We start from the raw sequence: 19,218 nt of genomic DNA, 5'->3' as shown, positions 1-19,218 counted from the left end.
TTTTTAGTCAACAAGACTTAAAGATAAAAATGATGATATTAATTTAGTTTCTACTAGATTTTGCTGTGGTATATTCAGTATGATTATAGTCAGGTAGAATAAATTTATTATTAAAATGAAAATCACATTGAAGATATACAACACTGTTATAAGAAAAAATAACTTTCAACAGCCATAAAAAGTTAATGCTACATTATATTTAATAAAGATAGCTAATATAATTCTTAATTATGTTTCCGGTCTGCTTTCTCTGAATATACTATAAGTTTCATTGAGTGCAGGATTTTTGTCTGTGACCTATCCCCAGGGCCTAGAACTGTGCCTAGTACATAGCAGACACTCAATAAATATTTATGAGTAACTGAATTTCTCAATCAATTTTATTTAGCAATAGCATATAGTGTTACAGTATATCAACATATAAATAACAACATACACAAAGGACAGACAACTGGAAAAACAATAACACCATATCAATGTCCATCAAAATGAATTATATCCAGTGCTCACTCTCAGCCTTCTTCTATATCTAGATATAGGTATCACATATATTAAAATGTCTAGCCAATTCCATCTGTATTGGGAGTTTTCAATTGAATTTGGGGATAATTACATGCAGATGCCAACATCTTGTTTATCTACAAGGGATTTCTTTCATAATGAAGGAAGTGAGGGATATTACAGGTCCTGGACTACCATTTTCAACAAAAGCAAATTGAAGGAACACTTTCAGAAACAGGATTCTAGTATATGTCTTTTTGAATTACTGAATGATTATGCAGTTGCAAATACCAGAGGTATTATTTATATAAAGATTACATTTTCATACAAAAAGACAGATGCTAGTATTATACTATTTTGATAGCAAAAATATTGATGACTTTACTGTCAAACAACATATAACTTTACAGAATATCCTTTATCTATATATTTCTATATATAGATATATATAGAAAACAGTTGGATTTTTTTAGTCATTTTTAGTCTTTTTTTGATAGCATGCTTCCTGGAAACTAGCCATGCTTGCAAAATTAATTCAGTATTTTGGTTTTAAGAATTATTTGTCCAGTCCCTTTAATAACAGGGATGGAAAGGAGATTCTCTATATCATACATGTAATGCACATTAAAACACTTTATTTCACACAGAACAGGCAAAATTCCAAGAGATCTTTAAAGAAAACAACTGTATATATTCAGAAAACAAGCACACAAATTCCAAGATATTTACTTATAGAAAATCTACCCTTGGAAATGGAGTGATATAATTCCATCATTTACGTACAGTGACCTCATTTCAAGATAGGGGAATTGATATGTCAGAATCGCTAAATGATTCTTTGTCAACATCTATTTCTTGAGAAAGATGAAGATTAATTCTTCTTTTGTTCTAGTATCTCAGGAAAGTCACAGAACTTAAAAAAAAATTTTTTTCTGGTAGTCCAGAGTTGGTCATCCAAGAAGAATCCCACATGAAAAATAAGCTTAAATTTACTACACTGGAGAACAAGACTTGAGCCTTAGTTAGGAATGGTCGAACAGCGTGGAACTCTTTTCTTTCTTGATCAATTTCTTAAAATAGGATTCTTCATCAGAGGCTGAAAAGAGGAGGACTGTACTGAAGTATGACTTTCCATTACTGTGTCTTTTTTAGGAAAAGAAACATACATATATATATATTGCTTTCAAGTCCCATGCAAATATTATACAATTAAGTTAGAAGGTTTACACAAAAACTCTGTTGGTTGGTTTGCATTCTAAAATCATAAACGTCTGCTGAAGGCTTGTCAGATTACATTAAATTGCTGACTGGTGATGCAACACGGTTAAAACTAAGTGCAACATATGAAGGCTTCTCTCTGGAATTTTCATGCTTTAACCTTCATATCATTTTTGGGAACAACTCAACATTACTAAAAACCTGAAACTAAAAATGACAAAAGCTAAAAACTAAATTACATAAAATACTTCCATTTATTTAGAGTAAGATTTCCATAAATAATTTAAAACTTGTTTTGCCTAAAGAGACGTGAACTGAGTATATGTAACTTTAAATGAGATAGAAAAGGTCACCAATTGTTGATCTCTTTTGACTAGCGTTGACTTTAAAGGGCACGTTTGACTTTAGAAGAGAAAAATACATAAGATATTCTATTATTTAAAAGGTAATTTCATCAGACTCTCTTTGAAAAAGCAGTCTTAAAATTTAGAGGACTTTTCACTTTGTGATGTGGCCGAATGAAGCTATCGTATTCTTCTTAAATTTTAGAATTTCAATAAACTATTATGTGTACTTCTCACTGGTCAATGAGAAAAATAATCGGTGGAAGAAAACCCTTTTCTCATTCAAAATAAAAATAAAATTAATTCCTAAATCATTTAGTTGTATAAATCATGCTCATTAAAATCTTCACAGTCACATCTTTGCTATTGTAAACAGGCAATACAATCATTATCCAATGATTAAACTACCTGAAAATTATAATTTTAAACACTATTATTATTACATTGGCTTTTTAAAAACATAGTAACAATAATAATATGTTTACTACTGGACATATTTATGTGATTGGTGGTTGACCTTTGTCATGTTCACTGTTTTGTGCTTTAGGGTCTTAGCATTTCATACATTTCCAACTAGAGTTTGACAGTCTCAATGTGTAACATCTGAGCATTTTTCCAAGAACAACAATGTGACAAAAGATAATACAAATAAAAGTACTATATGTACTCAAAGCTTAGGACGAACCTATTCAAAGCCTCAATAGGCTTCTGTGGATCAGAACACCCATGTCACCATTGCTAACAGTCAGCTTTGCCCTCCCTGCTCACCATCGCTGGGAGTTAAAATTGCCTGTGGACAAAATGGAACACCATAAAGCATAGACCAACACTTACCATAATTGTGGTTACAACCACTGTTCTGTTCTCAATAGCGGCTGTGTCATTGCCAAGAGTTGGTACATCTTGAATCAAGACTAACTTATCCATATCATTCCAGTAACCAACCTGCCAAATAGAGAACATGCTTGAAAACATATTTTAGAAGCATTTACTCTAGTTCTTCTTAGAACAATGAAGGGTATGAATAAGTAAACAAACAAAACAAAAGCCAATGGAAAAGAAAAAGTGATTGGAAGTGTTCTTACTTGCTCATAAGCCAGTTTTCCTGGTGCTAAGGATCCTGTCTTGTTACATGTTTGGAAAATTTACTGTTTACAATAGTGGAGTGGCCAAGAGATTGGGAATAGGTGATTCCAAAAGGAATATGAGCATGGAGCATTATTTTATGCAGATCCCCTCCTCTAGTGAGATAGACTGGTGCCCCCTAAATTAATTTGTGTGACTTTATCAATAAAGTTACAGGTTGTATAGTAAAGGGAATGGCCAGATTTATAAGAAGAACATGTATGGAATATTTCCAAGCAAAAGAAACCTACATATTTTTAAAGCAAAACAGGAATGGTTTTAGGTTTGATATAACCTAGCCACTAGGTAACAATCTTACCATTTTTTGAAATGCTAACTGCATCAGAGATGAATATTAATGGTCAATGCTTTTGCTTTCAAATATTACATTTAAATTTGTATTTTTTCATTTTAAATTATTATTTTTTTATTTAGAAGTCAAACACTTTTTCTTAAAAATGAATTAAGTAATTACTTAAGTACTCTGAAAGTAGTAAGCTACAATGGAATCTTAATGGAAATTTAGGATTCTTTGGTTTTTGCAGACCATTAAGCAATAATAATGGCTATTACATATTGAGTGCTTGCTCTGAGGCAGACAATGTACTCAACGCTTTTTAAAAGTATACATCTTAAAGTGAATATACATAGCAAGTATGGAGTAGGGACAATTATTATCCACATTTTAGAGATGAGGATTCATTTTAGAAGGCTAAAGAAATTACACAAAGTTACACTTTAGTAAGGCCAGAATTCAAAACTCAGGTCTCTATGACACCAAGTCTACATGCTTTGCTGTTATGCTACATGACCTCCCAAAATGGGTGTTCATTTACTGCTTGACAAACTTCTTTCTTGAATTTCTTGATTCAGTTGATAAAACTCATGTCTCCAATAAAATGTATGCATTTGCTCACTGGTCTATATTCACTATTCTAATGTTTTGGAAGTCTCACTTGCTTAATTCAGGTTTCTCAACTGCCATGTTAGTATTTATGAGCATATTAAAATAGAGTAAGCATTAATATGTCAGAAAGAGGCACTAGATTATTCACAAGTGTTGCATATATAATTCAATAACAAAACAGATGGAGAAAAAGACTTTTTATTAATATGGCTTGCTACACTTCTTATTTTGATCCAAAATTAGAAGTTCAGCAAGTTTTTTCAATAGTCTATGTGAATCAATTTCTGGTTGACATTTATTAATAATTATATGATAATTTTAATTTAAAACAAGTATATATTTGAGACCCACCCTCTCCTCAATTCTTATGTGTACTTAAGTCAGTTGATTCTTGTTAACTCTCCTTTCCATATGAAGTTATATGACATGAAAAGGGGTTTTACAGTTTAACACTCCATTAAAATGCACCCATCCTGAAGAGCTCATCAGCCAATTTTCAGGAGAGACAATTTTTCTTTATGAATGAGTCCCATAACAGAAAGAATCACAGATCTGGGATACATTTTTGGAGAGTACCTAGATATTGGCAAGACCTTGACATTTTGCATTTAAAAACTAAACCATGGGTTTGCAGTTATTCCCCTTTTAAAGACAAATATTTGATTCAGAAGTGCTGGAAAATTAAAATAAAAAGCAAACTTTAATTTTTTGCCTTATATCTACATGCAATTCTGGTTAAAAAAAAGAGAAAGTCATATTTTGTGATATGGGACCAATTAACGCTAGATTTCATGTGGACCATGGGCTTATTTAGAACTAAGTTTACACAAGGGGTCAGTTCCTAAAGGGATTCTAAAGTTTGCACCCAGACCTCACAGAAGATGGAATTTCTCTCTCCAGTCTTCATAGCATTTTGCATTTTATTAAGAACTTTTCCCATGACTGATTTCATTTAACAGGGAAATGGATATTTTTCCTATAGACAAAAAGTGGGTGAAAAGTCATTTTGTAATGCTAGAGCAAAAATATGGAAGCATTTAAATCACTAAATTGATAAAGGATGTCAGAAAAATATTAATCTTCTTTGAACTCCTAAAGGTGATTTGTATGCAAATGTAATTATACTAAGATATGTGAGAAAATATGTCTGTATTTAGGATGGTCTTGGCCTAGAACAGAGAGAAGATAGGAACTGAGCGGCTGTGAGGAACTCCTATTCTACTCAAAGTTGGTTCCTTGGAGAGCTGCTTTGACTAGACCTGCCCTGAAAAATCTGGCCTAATTCCCACATCGGCCCTAAATCCCTATAGGCAATGGGACTGATGACGTTTCAAGATCTTGAAACCTGAGTCAAGATCTTGAGTGATGCTCTAGAGCTGCAGGAATTTTAGTTTCTACTGAAGCTCCACCTCTTTCTAACTGAGCATCTCTGAGCAGGTAACTTAGTTTATTTGAATCTTACTTTTCGATAGGAGAAAAAATATGTATCTTATTTTTAGGTTGTCATGAGGATTGAATAAAAAAATGCACATCAATTTTCCATTACAGTGTCTGGCATATAATGTGCTCTCAATAAATAAAATTTTTGCAATTAAAGATTTCTGAAACCATGCAACTCTGCAGCATTCCCTCTGCAGCCCTGGATGGGGGTCACTGGAGTGATAAGAAGATTCCACTATACGTAGGAGCTGGGACTTCAGAAAGAGCTTTGTGGCTTCTGCTTAATGAGATTCTCAATCAGTTTTCCTGTTGCAGAAGTCAGACAAACTGATGGGTTGACTCTCTGATCTGTTTTCAAAGATAGCTTCCTTGCTGGCAAGTGTTCAATTTACAAGAATGATTGCTCACTTCTCAGACATATTGCCTAGTTTCACCAGCATAGTGTCTCTCATGGTAGCTCATTTTTAAGTTTAATATTCCTGACACAATGCCCGAGTTGATCATTGCCACGGAAAAACGAAGATAGATGAGTCTACACCATTTTATACTGCATATTTCTTTTAGGAGCCTTAGATGAATGTCAGCTGGGTGTGAAGATGTACTGTTCATCACTCTCCCAACTTATTCCTTAAGTTTCTCTTTGAAAAGTCTTAATTTTTGTTGCCATCATGGTTCAATAGGCTATGAAAAGATTCAGTACTATGAATAGCCCACTTCATATTACTTCTAGTTAGCACCAGCTTTCTTTTTCCACTATTCTTTCTCTTATAGAGAATGATTTGATGTTCTGCACTTAAAGTTTTGTAAAAGAAGTAATTGTCATTTGCATTTTAAAAGATTCTGTTTAAATCGCAAATTTTGCAAGGTCTGGTGTATGGCAAAGAGGTGAGTCAGTCTTACCTTTGTCCACCTGTTAGCATTTAGCATTGTCCACCTGTTAACATTTTCAGAGGCCTGTGGAATATCCTATCTGCTCCCCAGCTAGCAGAGGATCTCTGCTTAAAGCTTGCCTCTTTTTTGTTGCTGGCTGTGTGCTGTAGAGTGAGCTCTTCTTAACGTCTCCTTCCCTTGCTTCAGTCAATCTCCTTAGAAAAGCCCGCCCTGAGGTGCAGCTGGGCCCCCCCGCTGCTGTCCATCTCCTGCCACTCCTGATCTGGATCAGGTAGGCTCCAGTTTACCATGTATTAGCTGGCAGCCTCCACACAGGCTATGCCATTAAGAAGATGGAAATCTAGAGATGGTTTTCATGGCAGCTGCAAACTTCTCACAGATAGAGAAGCACACCCATATCGTAGTCTGAAGCAAAATGCAATTAGGAAAGCCTTTGCTATTTTCCATGTATCACCTTAACTTTAACGGTCCTGCCTCCAAGCCTTTCTTCAGGTTGTTGCCCCTTCCATTTCATCCTTCCAAACTCTAACATCCTGGCAATTTAAAATCCCACCTCCCCCATACAGCCTTCCTTTATGTGTTTTCCTCCAGCAGGAAATCATCTCTTCCTATGTAGATCAGTAAGGGAGAAAATACTAAGAGTTAAATATGTTTTCTCACTTACGGGCTTTGGATAAGATAACTCATTGGGCCATAATTTTGTCATTTATAAAAAAGAGAAATACTACTACTCAAATTATAGGTTTGTCATGAGGATGGAATCATGCAAAGCACCAAGTCCAGTGCTTAGGACACAGCAGGCATTTCATAAGTTGCAGTTATCATTATTACATAAAAGCATGAAAATATATTTTGGAAATTTTTTTAAACAGCCAAATACCGCTTTTAGATAAGGTTAACTTGAGTGTCTGTTTCCCTGAACATCCTAGTTCCTAGATAACAGGAATGTTAAAAATTACATGAGTTAGCTACAAAACACTTATAACCAATTACTGTGGTGGGGCTGTATGGTTGCACTGTATAAAGTACCTCTTGAATGCTGGGAACACTGCTGCTATATCTACTCACATCTTACCACTAGCAGAATTATCTTCCCAAATCCAGGAACCTAGCACCAGCACCTTCCTGAACAACTTAGATGTTTCTTTCCCTCTCAGCCTAACAATAATCTTACCATCCATCTTCTTTCTCTTTTGCTCATTGAAATTTATCTAGTTGATTACTTCAAGAACACCCAGCCTATTCTAAATATGTTCACCCGTTAGAAGTAATTTTTTGGTACTTGCTCTAATAATTTCGTAAATGACTACCTTGAGGTGCTTATGTCTCTTTACTGCTTCACGTTCTGTTCTGCAGAGCCAATTTTGTTTTGTGGGATTCCTTTTGCTAACCCCACCCAAAATATTGCATCCATTTTGGATAAGGGATATAAACAGTGTATAAATTAGTTTGTTTCAGCTTGGGCATTCTACTAAATATCAATTACATGACACACACATTTATCTCAGCATTGATTATAAAGACAGTACTAAAGTATTTGTAAGTACTCACAAAACAGGGAAATGTCCAGCCATCTTTCTTCTGTATGCCTTTAAAATGTTACATACAAACTAAGTAAACACAGAATTCTGTTTTTCAGTTTGATTGTGGCTCACCTTTCTAGGTCCTGTGCTTTTCAGCTCAAACACATCCATTGTGTAATTGACTCTACGTCCATAGTGGTCAAACTGAACATTCCCTGTCAGCCCTTGAATTCGAACCTAAGTGAAAAAGAAAACCACATGTGTTCACTTGCAATTTCACTTATAGGAATTTCAACTTCATCTGCTGGGCTTACAACTACTTAAAAAAGTGGAACTATAAACTATAAACAACTAACTGAAATGCCATTAGGTATTTGACCTATTGGGGTAGAATCTGAAAGAGGAATATCAAAGGGATATATAAGCAATTTTGCTATACCCCTGGAAGAGGAATATATTTTATTTGTTTTTAATATTATAAAGTTTCCATTCTTACTAGAAGAATCCTCCCTCAATTATAAAGTATTTTTATAGGAATCACAATTTTTTTTATGGTTACTTTTCAGTTTTATTTGTATATCCACAAAATGGATTAAATAACCCTGATATATATGCCAGATCATATTCTCACCTTGCTAATATTAAAATTAAGATATAAGAAGCAAAAACATATAAAGACATTTTTGAAAATATTGAAATATATTTTATTCCAAATTTCCTTTTAATTTGCTTTTACCTATGTTTTGAACCTGTGACATTTCAGAACATTTAAAATGTAACATTAAATATGTATATATTACCTTAATTATTTGAACAAATAGTGTTGGTGTAATTATAAAAGACTGAAATAAACTGACTACTTAATCCAAAGTTACAAAGCAATTTGAAGATCTCCAGAGGTAGTCATTATTTCTGGTTCTGGAATGTCCTGGGACCCAGGTGGACTTATACTTCCTGAACCCTAGCTAACCTTGTGGTTAGCTAGGCCCATGTGACTCTTTCTGACATGTGAGTTGTAAATAGGCAGGACGGGTGATATTATTAAGCCACAGAATTTAATTGCCAGTTTGAAATGTGCCCCCAACTATCCATTTCCCTTTGCGGAATTCAAGATGGTAACTGCTCTGCCAGTCTATGTCCTCAAGTGACTACAATTAGCCAAGTGCCCCTGCTAATCTAGCATATGTCTGAGTAAGCAAAGCTCCTTTGTTGTTTTAAGTCACTGAGATTTGGGTTATTACAGAAACTTAAGCTAGCTTATCCTGACTATGCATCCACATAAAATGTAAACAGCAAAATTCTACCTTGTATTTTATCTAGAAATGTCCCAAAAATGATGGCTTGATATATTTGAGTAGCAATTGTAATATGTATTTGTGCTTGGATAAATTAGTCTGTTTTTTGAACATTCAACTAAAAGAAGACCATGAAATGAATTGAACTTAAATAAAATTGTGAGTTACCTGTTTGAGTGTCCTCTCCATGTCAATTCCCTGGCCCCATGGAGCAGCGGGATTTGCCAGACAATCCCCAGCATTTCCTCTCCTTGAGATATCAATTTTCTGCCTCCTAAGACTTCGGAAAGTTTCAGCCATCACAAGGACTCCATCATAAGTCAGAGCAGAGGTGTACTAACCAAATGAAAATGAATATAATGGTAAATGTTAAAATCTTATCGAGTGCTAGAAATGGTCTGGGGTCTTTGTAAGTTTATGACATAAAGCACTATTCTATCTGAAGGATGGTTAAATTACTGATAATTAATTGACTCTAGCTTCAGAAATTTCTATTCTTGCTTTAATATAAGGCCTATATACCAGATCTTATCATCCTGACTCAAAAAGGAGAAAAACCATTCTGAAAAATAGAAATTCTAATAAAACAGTTTTCCATCAGTTGGTAGAAGAAAGATCCCTAGGCAAGGTCTTTCTGTTGTGTCCCAGTACAAATAGGTAACGTATCAAAGGCTAATGCAGCTGTGTAATCTGCCTTGTAGTCAGTTTCTGTGCTTGAGCCCCAGGAGGGCTGGGCCTCTTAATCTTTTCCTCCTCTAAAATGCCTAGCAAGGTTCCCTGAGATTTAATATAAGTTCATGGACTTGAAGTATATATCTTTGTTTATTCTCCCAGAAGAATGAGTGGAATTGTTTATTGTTATTCAGAAATATGATGCCAGAAATAACATCTACTTATTCAACAAATGTGTATGCATCAGTGACTGTGCTAAATAGGAATGAATATTGCCACACTACACCCAATGAAGGTGCACAGGAAGGCAAAGTCATTTTGTTAAGTTTTCGATATAACCTGGGATCAAAGTGGAGATGTGAAGGATAGACTATCTGCTTCTGTCTGAGAAAAGAGTGAGCTCCCCTCCACCTCTGAGAAAAGATTATTAAGGTTAGGAGAAAAAGTGAGGAAAGGTTGAGATAAAAATGTAATTTTCTAAATATAAAAATAAATCAACATGGGATCGCTTTTGGCAGACATTTATTGGAAAATTCCTGAACACATGGAAATGGGGCACAATTTTCTGGAAGCATGACAGATCTACTTATTCAGCAAATGTGTATGTACTAGTCACTGTGCTAAATAGTGTCAACTACTAACTACTTATCATGACAAAAACTACATTGTCTCCTTTAGAAATTCCATATGGTCAGTTCCTTATAATTAACACCTTCTATGCCTGTATGAGCAGTAGGTTTGTGCTGTAGGAAGTGAAGGATGATCCCCTTGATTTTGTGCTTTCAAATGAAGAAAAATCATTTGAAATTCCATTTGTAGAAAGTAAACTTAGGGCCGGGCATGGTGGCTTGCACCTGTAATCCTAGCAGTTTGGGAAGTTGAGGTGGGTGGATTACTTGAGTCTAGGAGTTCGAGAGCAGCTTGGGCAACATGGCCAAACCCCATCCCTACAAAAACCGCAAATCATTAGCCAGACGTGGTTGTGTGCACCTGTAGTCCCAGCTACTTGGGAGGCTGAGGTGGGAGGAGGATTGCTTGAGCCCAGGAAATCAAGGCTACAGTGAGCTGTGATCGTGTCACTGCACTTCAGCCAGAGTGACAGAGAAAGAGCCTGTCTCAGAAAAAAATAAAAGAAAAGAAAGTAAACTTAGGCAACATGGGCATGAGACACAGCAGCCACCATTACAGGGAAGACTAAAACTAAAACATGGATAAAATAAGGAGCATTAATTCTAACAAAGAACTGTTCAATAGTATAGGATATAACTCTTGTATTAGAAGGATTTAAAAGAACCATGTAAATTTCCTATATATTCCTCCAGGACTTGACAGAACAAGCTTCTGGAGAGACATGCTTGTCTGTCTCATGAAGAGACATGCCCTTCACAATTATTGGGATGGGGTAGCTGAGAAAAACTAAGGTGTTTAAGCAAGGTACTACACCAAAAATGAATGTGCCTCCTCCCCTGCCTGACCCAACACATCTTTGAATAGAGAAAGTCATCAAATCATCTTTTTTTGTTAAGGCAAGAAAATAACAATGAGAAATAAAATGAATCTTGCTTAAGTCGCAAAGGGCAAGAGAAAAGTGCAATGCTAGTACTTGAGGACCAAAGGAGGAAAAAATAAAAATATTGGTGCTTTTTCAACAGGAAGAAAGAAGCTGAGAAGAGATGGCACCAAAAAGCAAACACACTTGCTGTGTTTTAAAAAGTGCATTCATTTTTATGAAATATGTGAACCAGAAAAAAGAGCAGGTATCACACGGAGTGGTGAGAGTAAAGGAGACATTCAGCCAGAGTGGCAAAGACCTGGGATTTGACAGGTCATAGAGCTGACAGATGGAAAGAAGCAGTAGTTTAAATCAGTTTTACCTTTTCAAAGGATGTAATTCTTTTCTATGTGTCTCACTGTGCTACAATCCAGGGAACCACAATTACGGGCAGATAACTTCTAGGTGGCACCTAGAAAATTCTTACTAATCATTTCATTTTTAGGCAGGGTAAATAGTGCCCTATAGTTATTTACTGCTCTATAAGTGATTAGAATGATGAAATGTTTTCATTTACTAAGATTTATAGATAACAAGACAGAATTGGGCAGAATCATGGTGCAGTAGAAAAAGTATGGGATTAGAGAAGAAAGAACTGGGATGAATTTTAATTCTGTGACTCATAGGTTTATGGGAATGTGAAGCACATTTTCTTGGCTATAGAGTATAAAACAGAGCAAAATGAAATGAAACAAGATAATAGTGACTCTCTATTATGGTTATTATGAGGATGAAATTTCATATCATATCTGAGAGCTCTTTGAAAAATGTACCAGACTCTAGCTAGGAATCATGAAGACTACAAAGATGAGTATTTGATGGTTACTGCCCCAGAGAGTTTATAGGAGTGAAACAGTAAGTGTGCAAATAATTATATTAAATCCCTGATGCGAACTGCCCAATGAAATACTATGGAGAGTACAGGCAGGAAGGAATCACATTTACCAAAAAAAAAAAAAAAAGATTTCATAGGGAAAGTGGAATTTGAGATAAAGCCTTGGAAGGTGGTTGGATTTCGACAGGTAGACATGGTGGTGGAGGACTTTTGAGGTAAAAGCATGTGCACAGGGAGTGATAAAGGGTGAGGAAATGCAGGGGCAGCTCACATTAGCTGGAGCATCAGAAAGGGGGTAGAGGTTCATGCAACTGTAAAGTCTTGATTGGCCTATAAAATGGAAGACCTTGATTCCAGGAGATTTTTTTAAAGCAGGGAAATGACACGATCAGAAGTTATGCTTTTAATCTTGGTTGAAAAATCGAACACTTAAGAGTACAATTTAATTAATTATAATCAATCCTCATTATTTGTGGATTCTAAATTTTCAAATTTTCCTCCTTGCTAATATTTATTTGTGACTCTTAGATCGATACTTATGACACTTTTGTGGTTATTTGTGGAACTGTATAGAGTGGTGAAAAATTTGAGTAACTAACACACAAGGTCCCAGCTGTGGCAGCACAAGGAAACACTGTTTCCTTGTTTCTACTCTCGTACTGTAAACAAGTGTCCTTTTTGTGTTCTATTTAGTGCCATGTTTTCTGCAGTTTTGTGCTTTTTGCTGATGATTTCACTGTTTAACATGGCCCAAAAGCATAGTGTTGACGTGCTGTTTAGTGTTCCCAAGTGCAAGGAGGCCGTGATGTGCCTTATGGAGAAAATGTGCATGTTAAATAAGCTTCATTCAGGCATGAGCCACAGTGCTGTTGGCCAGGAGTTCAATGTCCATGAACCAACAATACATTAAATAAGGTTTCTTTAAACAGAAACACCCATAAAACAAGGTTATGTACTGAATAGTTGACAAGAAGTTTGTAACCAGAGGCTAGCAGAACTTAACCCTATATTACCCCTGGGAGCAATAGTTCTATATTTACTTATTCAGTATTTAAAGAGACTTTATAGAATATAACTACTGTGAATAATGAGAATTAATTGTACTGCATTTATTTATTAAATGGCTACTGAATGCCTAGCATCATGCCAAGAGTTGTGAATGATGAGACGATTATATAACAGAGGCCAAAGCTATAGCATAGACGAGTCTAGTTGGATATAATCAAATAGGAGACATTAAAATAATTATATCCTGTGTATCCCATGAATCTGGTCCCTGACTCAAGGACTGCCAACTAACATATCAATTTAATAATTTGCATGTATTTATCTGTAAAATCAAAGGATTGGACAACCGTGCTTGACACATAGTGGACATCCATTTAATGTTCTGTTTTGAAATTCTGTGATTTTATAAGGCAGTGAAGATGGTATGCCGAGCTGGCAAAATTCCAGTATTTCTGAGAAGAAATTAACATAGCCACTATGAAATATTATAATTAGAAAATAGAAGCAGAGCTAAGACCTTTTAGCCTTAGATCGTGTTTTTCCTAGGCTTGAATTTCCAAATTACATATAAAACTTTTTACTGGAATACACTGTTAGTAATAGATTAACAAATGTTGATGATGGTGCCTTATTAGGTAGGGGCTCAAACCACTAAGTTGGAGTTTAAGAAACATTATGCCATAATTTAACATGAGGTCTAAGAAAGTCATCTATCTGTTTAGTTTGATCAAATATGCTTATGATCAGAAATTTACCAACCTTTTCTGAGCAAATATTAATAGCATACTTTCACAATATCAGTCAGAAAACAATTAAAACAACCAGATTTTTCACTGTTAATTAGAAAGAGAACTTTTACAGAAGCTTGTATATTTTACATTTCTGCTAATTTCCTAATTTGCCTACTCATTGTAAATCACTTCATGAAGATTTCTGTGTGGAAGAAAAGTTACAGATGCTCTTTCACATTTGAAGTATTTAGTTAGCAATTAAAAAATATATATAATTCTGCAAGAAAATTCATATGTATAGTACTGTAATAATAATAGTAAAGTGCTTGAGCTAATGTCTAGCAACTCTACTCTTAAATACAGAAATTTAGAAATTATTAAGTGCATGTGCAAGGCAGTTATAAAGACAAAATGCTTTTTTCCCATGCCATACTATGTTTGGCAAAATGTTACTGGAAAATCCGTATAATAAACTTTCCATCTTAAATTTTGAAACTATCAGTAATACAGTAGATAAAAATAAACAAATACCTTTGGAGGAGTCTCAGATCCTGGATACTCTCTCTGATCTAGTTTCTTCCAGCGATCCATTAGTTTGATTACCATAGGTGTATTAAAATCTACCAACTGGAATCCAGTAACATTGGCTCCACCATGTATAAACCTCTCAAGAGAAATATCCTTGAATCCCTATAAAAATTGATACAAAGATTGTTAAATTTAGTTTATTATACATGGCAGCTCTTCAATAGTAACATAAATTAATGGCCTATACAGATTAAAAGATTTTAAATAAAGCAATGGCTAAAAATGTGGAAAATGATAAAGAAGATGTGGAAAATCTAACTATATCTATTTAGCTGTTAAATTCTGTAATTCAAAATCCAATAAATGAGACAAAGATATGTTTTTATTTCAGTCCAAATCAAGTATTTCTTGAATGCCTCTGATTGCCTTTTATGAAGTATAAAGGGGGATAAAGGAGATAAATATGATTGCATCAAAAAATCTCCTGTTTCTCACTAACTCATTCTATGAAACTAGTATCATACTGATACCAACATTTGGCAAGGACACAACAAAAACGAAAACTACAAGCCAGCATCCCTTATGAACACAGATATAAAAATCATCAACAAAATACTGCACACCAAATCCAGCAGCACATCAAAAAGATAACTCACTGTGATCAAGTAGGTTTTATTCCAGGGATGCAAGGATGGTTTAACATATGCAAAGCAATAAATGTGATTCACCAAATAAACAGAATTAAAAACAAAAACCATACGATCCTCCCAACAGATACATAAAAAAGCATTTGATAAAATGCAACACACCTTCATGATAAAAATCCTCAAAAAACTAGGCATCAAAAGAACATATCTCAAAATAATTAAAACCATCTATGACAAACCCACAGCAAATATAATTCTGACAGGGCAAAAGCTTGAAGCATTATTCCTAATAACTGGAACAAGACAAGGATGTCCACTCTCACGACTTGCATTTAACATAGTACTTCCAATCTTAGCCAGAACAATCAGGAAAGAGAAAAAAAGGCATTCAAATAGGAAAAAGAGGAAGTCAAATTATCTCTATTCACTAATGACATCATCGTATACCTAGAAAATCCTAAAGACTCCTCCAGAAGACTACCATGTCTGATAAACAACTGCAGTAAAGTTTCAAGATACAAAATTAATGCCTCCAAATCAGTTGTATTTCTATAGCCAATAACACTGAAGCTGAGAACCAAATCAAGAACTCAATCTTATTTAAAATTGCCACACACACACACACGCACACACACAATATCCAGGAATGCATTTAACCAAGAAGGTTAGAGACCTCTACAAGGAAAACTACCAAACACTGATGAAATAAATAATAGATGACACATAAAAATGGAAAAACATCCCATGCTCACGGATAGGAAGAATAAATGTCATTAAAATGATTACATTGCCCAAAACAATCTACAAATTCAATGGAATTCCTATCAAATTACCAATATTATTTCTTGCAGAATTAGAAAGAACAATTCTAATATTCATATGGAACTAATAAAAAGCTTGAATAGCCAAAGCCATCTTAAGCAAAAAGAACAAAGCCAGAGGCATCACATTATCTGACTTAAGACTATACTATAAGGCTATAGTAACCATAACAGCATGGTTTTTGTACAAAAATAGACACATAGATCAATGGAACACAATAAAGAAACCAGAAATAAAGTCACATACCTACAACCAACTGATCTTTGACAATGTTAAGAAAAATAAACAAGGGGAAAGGATACTCTATTCAATAAATAATGTTGGGGAAACTGACTGGCCCTATGCAGAAGACTGGACTCCTACTTTTCACCATATACAAAAATTAAGATAGATTAAAGACCACATAAGATGTGAAAATACAAAAATCCTACAAGAAAACCTGGGAAAAACTCTTCTGGATATTGGCCTAGACAAAGAATTTATGACTAGGACCTCAAAAGCAAATAAAAAAACAAAAATAGACTAATGGGACCTAATTAAACTAAAGAGCTTGTGCACAGCAAAAGAAACAATCAACAGAGTAAATAGCCAACCTACAGAATGAGAGAAAATATTTGCAAACTATGCATCTGACAAAGTACTAATACTCAGAATCTATAAGGAACTTAAATCAACAAATAAAAACCAAATAACCTCATTTAAAAAAAAGCAAAGGGCATGAACATATACTTCCCAAAAGACAACATACAAATAGCCAGCAAACGTGAAAAAATGCTCAACATCACTAACATCAGAGAAAAAATTAAAACCACAATGAAATGCCATCTCACACCAGTCAGAATGGCTATTATTTAAAACTCAAAAAATAACAGATGCTGGTGAGGATGCGGAGAAAAGGGAAAACAGAAAAACTGCAACTGTTGGTGAGAATTTGAATTAGTACAACCCCTATGGAAAACAGGATGGAGATTTCTCAAAGAACTAAAAATAGAACTAACATTTGACCTAGCAATCCCACCACTAGGTATATACCCAAGGGGAAATAAATCATTTTGTCAAAAAGACACCAGCACTCATATGTTTATTGCAGCAGTATTCACAATAGCAAAGTCATGGAATCAGACTTAGTGTCCTGAGAAATGGTTGTCCAAGGGACGAAAGCAAGATAGGCCATTCATGGACTTCTGTGTGGCAGGAAAAAAGATGGTGACCACCAGATGGAGCGAAGAAGCGGGGAGGTAAGGATGCTATCCCTTCTTGCCTAGAGGTAGTTGTCAAGGATTCAAAAATCTGGACAATTATTTATTTATTTATTTGTTTGTTTGTTTGTTTGTTTGTTTGTTTTTCTCTCTCTCTCTCCCTCCCTCCTTCCTTCCGTCTCATCTATCATATCTATTGTCTACACATTTTCTATTATTTATCTGTCCGTGTATGTATGTATGTATCTATATCTGTCCATTATCTATCATCTATCTATTATCCATCACCTGTCTACCAATTATCTGTCATTTATCTATCTTCCATCTATATTATCTACTCATTTATCATCTTTGTTTTATACCTGACTCCCTACAAAGTGTAAACCAGACAATAGCAAGAAGAGAACAAAAAGCATATTAAGGAAGTGAATTAATGAAGTCATAGGTATTAGCTCAGAGAAAAGTAAATCTCTCTCACACACACACACACACACACACACACACACACACACGCATGAACTTGTAGCTTTTGTAATTGCTTTCTTTTTGTTTTCTCTTAGTATTTAGTAAAGGTTCTTTTGAAAATATGAATATGCTTCAATTTGCTGAGAGAATGAAGGGAAAGTGTTTTGTCCATTTTTTGGTGGGAATAAAATGTGTAGCAATAATCCTGCAGTTAGAGTAAGAAGTAATCAGGACTTGGAGTTGCTTGTCTTTCTGAATGCACCTTAGCTATGGTTTTGGAGTCTTCAGATTGTTTCTTTCCTTTCCTCTTCCCTCCCTCCCTTCCTCCTCCTTCTCCTCCTCTTTTTCTTTTATAATGAAGTAGATTGTCTTCCCAACCAACATATATGCATTGCTGTTTGGCTATCTAAGAAAAAATATATCAGTCTACTGGCAACTGAGCAAAATTGCTGTCAAAGAGGCCCAGGTATATGAGCTAACAGCTATTATATGCTGATCTTATTATATGCCAGGTATTGTGCTAAGCACATTACACAGATTATGGATCTAGTTTAGTTTTCATAACAAGGTTATGAGATAGATCCTATTATTAGCCTTATCCTATAGATATGAAAACAGGCTCGGGGGGTGAAGAAAAACTATTCGAAGCCATCCAGCAAATGTATGGTAGAGCTAAGATTTCAGTCATACAAACCACCTCTTGAGTTTGTCTTTTTCACTTTATACTCCTGCATATTCTTACACAGAGGTGTTTTAAATTTTATTATCATAGTATCTATAGGAAAGGCAGTGTGATACTGTAACCCCTGGAAAAGCCCACACTTTGAATTCCACTTCTGTTACTTTCTAACCTTATACCTTCCACATTCAAAATGAGAATGAGAATGCTATGATATCCAGCACATCTGGTTTGAATTCAGTAAATGATCACTATTATCAATTAAGTCACTCAACAAATATTTATTTCATGCCTATTATATGCCCGCTAATTTGACAGTTCATCAGTTACATTCTCATTTTGTTGATAAAGAAGCTAGACACCAGAAAGTAAGCCTATGTTTCTGAAATGGGAAAAACACTGTCCATCAATCTCCAGCTAGTAAAATGTCAGTTGAACATTTGTTTGCTTCTATCAGAGTATAGGGCAGACCCACAGGCAGGCAAATGATTCCAATGTTTTCTAAAAGCCACAGTAATTCAACTATTGCATTAGCTGCTAATTGACGACATTATTATTTTCTTTCAACCATGGCTGAAATAGAAGGTCTGCCAAACCTTCTTTCATAGCGTTATCCACAGCTGCAGGATAAAGAGGCAAAGCTGCAGCCTTCAGAAAAATCATCTGATGTAAAGTCTGGCTGATAAATAATAGTTCACATTTCTCAGAGTCCATCCTGTTCTTATGCTGAAGGTAAAGGAAAAAATTGCCATGTCTGATTATAAACCCTTTTCAGTTATGCTTTGAATGAATGGTGGGTGACTCAGTTAATTTCAGCTATGTCTGTTTTGCGCACA

At 34.8% G+C, this 19,218-nt stretch overlaps 1 protein-coding gene across 11 annotated transcripts in view; it reads right to left on the bottom strand.

The window, feature by feature from the left end:
* LOC105493681 (glutamate ionotropic receptor AMPA type subunit 4) overlaps positions 1 to 19,218 on the bottom strand; it is a 374,751-nt gene that overhangs the window by 69,987 nt on the left and 285,546 nt on the right. For 9 of the 11 annotated variants that reach the window (XR_011611032.1, XM_011761528.3, XM_011761526.3 and 6 more), the window contains 4 exons: positions 14,574 to 14,732; positions 9,413 to 9,580; positions 8,082 to 8,186; positions 2,898 to 3,008 (listed from right to left, as the gene is read on the bottom strand). Coding sequence is in view for 10 of the 11 variants with exons in the window: in XM_011761528.3 (XP_011759830.1) it covers positions 2,898 to 3,008; positions 8,082 to 8,186; positions 9,413 to 9,580; positions 14,574 to 14,732 (543 nt within the window). In the remaining variant the exon portion in view is untranslated. Of the gene's footprint in view, positions 1 to 350; positions 1,598 to 2,897; positions 3,009 to 8,081; positions 8,187 to 9,412; positions 9,581 to 14,573; positions 14,733 to 19,218 lie in introns of those variants that run through there. The other 2 variants (XM_011761531.2, XM_071075524.1) reach the window with 1 other exon arrangement.

Source organism: Macaca nemestrina, chromosome 12 (genome assembly GCF_043159975.1).
Source record: "Macaca nemestrina isolate mMacNem1 chromosome 12, mMacNem.hap1, whole genome shotgun sequence".
Classification (NCBI taxonomy): Eukaryota; Metazoa; Chordata; class Mammalia; order Primates; family Cercopithecidae; genus Macaca; species Macaca nemestrina.
Note: the sequence above shows the minus strand (reverse complement) of the source record. Positions and strands in the feature narration are given on the sequence as shown.